The sequence below is a fragment of the Penaeus chinensis genome, chromosome 25 (assembly GCF_019202785.1).
Source record: "Penaeus chinensis breed Huanghai No. 1 chromosome 25, ASM1920278v2, whole genome shotgun sequence".
Lineage (NCBI taxonomy): Eukaryota > Metazoa > Arthropoda > Malacostraca > Decapoda > Penaeidae > Penaeus > Penaeus chinensis.
The window spans coordinates 633,654-638,653 of record NC_061843.1 but is presented as its reverse complement, the minus strand read 5'-3'; the positions used below and the strand labels follow the sequence as shown (position 1 = coordinate 638,653).

General features: G+C 47.5%; 1 protein-coding gene across 1 annotated transcript; it reads right to left on the bottom strand.

Annotated features, from left to right (window-relative positions):
* Window positions 1–572: 572 nt before the first annotated feature.
* On the bottom strand, window positions 573–4,253 carry LOC125038729. Its single transcript, XM_047632298.1, has 6 exons — window positions 3,037–4,253; window positions 2,827–2,922; window positions 2,364–2,507; window positions 1,906–1,989; window positions 1,588–1,744; window positions 573–1,295 (listed from the first exon to the last, which is right to left on the bottom strand). The coding sequence occupies exons 1-6, from the start codon at window positions 4,001–4,003 to the stop codon at window positions 953–955; spliced, it is 1,791 nt and encodes a 596-aa protein (XP_047488254.1). The 5' UTR covers window positions 4,004–4,253; the 3' UTR covers window positions 573–952.
* Between the last annotated feature and the right edge of the window lie 747 nt (window positions 4,254–5,000).

Genomic DNA, 5,000 nt, shown 5'->3' with positions numbered 1-5,000 from the left:
ACGAATCATATTTTAGCGCTAATATCATTCGTATCTTTTAACACACAACAGCTTTTATCTAATAACATTCTCTTCACAAATATTAACTTGTATTCTTGCACTATCACTAAATATGTAGGCTATACCAACTATTATTTATTTATACGTTTTTATATGTCGATCTTGAGAAAAAACATTTTCATCATCGTGGTAATTCGAATGCAAAAGTAAATGTCGGTGTGTATTTTAGCAATAATATTGATACTATATAGTTATATCTTTCCTTATTTCACGCACTACATAATATGCTTTCTTTTCACTTGCATCATACTCTCTAAATATGATTGTCTTGTATAATATATCATACATACATTGTCTTATGTCATGCACCATATATGTATATATTTTCTTGCTTATATAGTATATGCAGTTCCTCTGACCTAGGAATTGCAAACATGCATTTCCCTGTTGCAGGAAATGGAATCATGCAATTCCCTTTTGTCATTTCTTTCCATCATAAAGCCAGTTAAAGAAAATAAAGTCGACTGATTTGAGATTAAAAGGAATACACGTTTATTATGTACAAAAAGGCAACAGCCATAAATAAAGTATTAAATAAATACAAACATAATTCGAGTATTAAATAAGAGACGATTTACATATCACAGAGAGACGCCTAAGGATTCATGGTATCAGAACCTACTTACAAAATTCCCTTTGGGAATATATCACAATAAGTATCACAATAAGTAGCGAGGATCTAGCTCTTGAGTGACAAAGGACTAAATCCCAATCGCATATAACTTATAAATTACGTGGAATTATAAGTTCATGAAGAAGACATCGCAAGAATTGCTCACCGTTCGATAACGACTTCAGACACAGCAATTTTGCGAAGGAATGTTCGCAGAGTCTGATGCAGAAATTCCAAGATGACGAAGGAGACAATCGCATGAAGGGAATCCCATCCTCCTTAGGACCTGAAAACCTTCTTGGCAAGCGATTTGATCGCATGTGTGACCTTCTTGGGCAGACTGAGTGGGGCTTCGTTCTCCCGTGTTTCCTTGCCTTCACCTGGCCGATAGTTCACCTGCTGCTGCTGCTTCTCCACGATGCAGATCAGGTGACTCTCCTTCATGCTTGGTCTGCGAGGAACAGCTTCGAGCGGCAAGTCAGGCAGAGCACCTCCGTCGGTAGCAAGCCAGCGGGAGTCGGTCCTCCTGACGAATGTCTTGTTGATGACGGGTCCTGAAGGGTCGGCGGCCTTGGCGCTCTCCACGTCATACTCTCGAGACTTGTCACTCGTGATGATGATGCTGGAGGAGAAGAAAAATAATTTAGTATAAAAAAAAGGACCAAAAAATAAACAAATCATAATAATGATCATCTATAAAAATCAGTAAAAAAAAAGAAAGAAAACAAAAATGGATCAGAGATGGCAAAAATTCTGCCGTACACCAACTATTCGTATCGACAACGTTTTTGCAGACACAAAACAAAACAGCACAAAAGTTCGTTTTGTTATTCGAGTATTACAATTACATGGTAACACGTACTGAAGGATCATCTCTGCTTACTCAAACACGAAAAAATGCCATAGATATTTACCAGAAGAAGACCATCATAAGAGCACTCGCTGAGGCCCCGAGGAAGAAATGCGCCGCCGGGAACACGCTGACGGTGGCGTGGTAGACGGCGGTGTAGAGGGCGGAGTTCACCATGGGCATCAGGCCGTCCAGGGCGCCCAGGACAGCGGACACTTTGCCTGAAGGAAGAGAGATAAAAATAAGCTCACATTTCATTTAAACGGGACGTGATTTTATGTCCTTGAATAATACAAAACGACATTTTACGTTCGTGAATAATACTGTGTTTTGGGGGGGTATTTTCTAATGTTAATGTACGGCGGTGGAGAGGTCAACTTACCGACTTCATCGCTCGGGACGAACTTCGTCAGCATAGAGCGCTGGGCGATGGTGCAGGAGTTCAGGAGGAGCGCTGCGCTAGGTGCTGAGGGGGACAAAACGGGAACTGTTATTCTTTCTCTCTCTCCCCCTTTTCTCTCATTCTCTGTCTGTCTATCTGGGTATGTACGTATGTATGTATGTATGTATGTATGTATGTATGTATGTATGTATGTATGTATGTGTTGTATGTATCTATTTATATATCTGTCTATCTTTATCTCTCTCTCTCTTTTTTCTCTCTCTCTCTCTCTCTCTCTCTCTCTCTCTCTCTCTCTTTCTCTCTTCTCTCTCTCTCTCTCCCTCTCTCTCTCTCTCTCTCTGTCTACCCCAGACCCTCTCTTCCTCCCCCTCCCTCTCCCTCCTTCTCTTTCGCATCATCACCCTCACTATCAACAGGCGAGGACGTCACACACTCACCAATCCAGATGAGGAGAGGCTGTTCTTCGGAGACGAAGCCGTACGTGGTATATTCGACGATGCCCGACGTGGCCCCCACCATCGCCAGCACGTTGTCAGACACTCCTAGGCGTCCACTCAGCAGGGGCACGGCAACTAGGGACCCTGGTTAGGAAAGAAAAGAGAGAGGTTGTTAAGGTTATGGGTATCTTTGAGGGAAGTAGTTTCTGTCTTGAAGGCATTTTTGATTGGGGATCATAGGTAAAGGAAGGTATGCGTTTTGTTTGGATAGATAGATATATAGATAGATATATAAATATATATATATATATATATATATATATATATATATATATATATATATATATATATAGAGAGAGAGAGAGAGAGAGAGAGAGAGAGAGAGAGAGAGAGAGAGAGAGAGAGAGAGAGAGAGAGAGAGAGAGAGAGAGAGAGAGAGAGAGAGAGAGAGACCAAGTCTTACCTGTAGTAGCAATTAAGTTCTTGTAGGTGACCCAGAGGCTGTAATCGACGGCTTCCCAACCCAACACGTGGCGTGTGAAAGCAAACACGTAGGGTGCTGAACAAAAGAGAACATTTATCAGACAGAGTATTAAAAGGTGTAGCCTTTGTTCACTTATTTCCAACGAGCGAAAAGCACGATAACTTGTGGCAAGTTTAGATAACTACTTACAGCGCGTCACCCTTCTGAGGAGGCTGGTGAAGATCAGCACGAGGATGAGGGCCCTCGTGTTCCCTTCCCGCCGCCTCAGGGTCGACCTGAAGCTGTCGACGATCCGGCGGGGGCTGAAGAAGTCCCTGGCCATCTGGGCAGCGGTCGCCCCTGCCTCGGCGGCGTCTGCGGCGGCGGCGGGCCTCGCCCCCCGCCCGTCGACCTCGCTCTCCGTCGCCTCCAGCTCCTTCGGCGGGGGACTCTGCGCCGCGGGCCGCCTGGCGAAGGGCCCGTGGCTCTCCGGCAGGAACACGATCACGTAGGTCACCGCCAGCGCCGACAGCGCCAGCGACGTCGCGAACAGGTACAGGTAGCCGCCGTACGAGTAGATGTAGGTGCCCATCAGCGTGCCGATGGGGCCGCCCAGGAACCACAGGCTGTTGGCCAGACCGACCCTCGACGTGCGCGCCTCCTCGCTCGACACGTCGCCCACGTAGGCGTTGGCGGCCGTCAGGAAGGACACGGCGCCGCCCCCCAGAGTGTCCAGCAGCGTCACCAGCAGGAGGATCTCGGGGGGCCACGACGGCGCCAGCGCCACCAGCAGGTAGCCGGCCGCGTGCAGGCAGTGGCCCAGCTGCACCGCCGCCAGCGGCACCTTGCGCCCGTACTTGTCGCTCCAGGCGCCCATGAACAGGATGAAGAAGAGGGGCAGCGCCGCCGCGATCACGCCGTTGTAGAAGGCGAACACGCTGAAGCGCCGCTGCACCTCCACGCTGGCCTGCGGGTGCGCCTTGAGGGCGCCGCACACCTCGGCGCCGAGGCCGGCGGAGACGCGGCACACGCGCTCCATCTGCAGGTTCTCTATGTACACGTGCATGCTGGAGAAGGCCACGCCGTCCAGCAGCATCAGCGGCTCCACCGTCACGCTCCGGAGCGCTTCGCGGATCCGAGAACATAGGCCTGGCCTCTCCTTCTGTTCGGAAGCCATTTGGATGGATGTGTTGCAATCAACGGTGCTTCAATAAATAGGAAATTCTTATCCCGAAGCTTCACTGCAGGTGATCCTCTCGATTGGCTCTCCCTCCAAAATTAATCATCAAACATTAAACGTGCGAATTATCCTTGATATCGAAATTAACGTCGTTTACATTTCTCTCCTCCAGAATATCTTCCATAAATTCTTAAGATCTCCCCGACTCTTATTACCAAGAAGCGTTCAATAAATAGCCACTAGCGCGCCGGGCGAGGACTCCCAGCCGACTGTTCCCGCTGTGGGAGTCGACGGCGTTCATATAGTGCTAGACATCCGCCACTGGCAAGGTGCTCGATGACGTCACGGCGGCTGAGGGAACTGGCCCGCTCTTGACGACCCTCCGCGCGCCTGCCCGGAGACGGAGGGAACTTCGGACGAGAAAAAAGAAGGAAGTTTGAAGAGCGATTCGTACGAGGGAGCGTGGAGAGAAAGCGGGGATGGTGTGGGAGCATCATAGTGCGGATTAGCAGGAGGTACAGTGGGTGTTAAGGGCACGTGTGTTAAGGTAATACTCTTAATATGCGCGAGTGTCCCGAGTGCAATAGCGTGGGCGTGGGACAGACCTTGAGCAGAAATGCCTCAGTGAATACGCTGACTGGAAGCTTGTGCTTGTGGATCTTCATTCATATCCGTCTGTAGGTATATATTTGTGTATATATGTATGATACACACACACACACACATACATGCACACACACACAACACACACGAACACACACACACACACACACACACACACACACACACACACACACACACACACACACACACACATATATATATATATATATATAGACACATATATATATATATATATATATATATGTATGTATATGTATATATATGCATACACGCACATACACACACACACACACACACACACACACACACACACACACACACACACACACACATATATATATATATATATATATATATATATATATATATA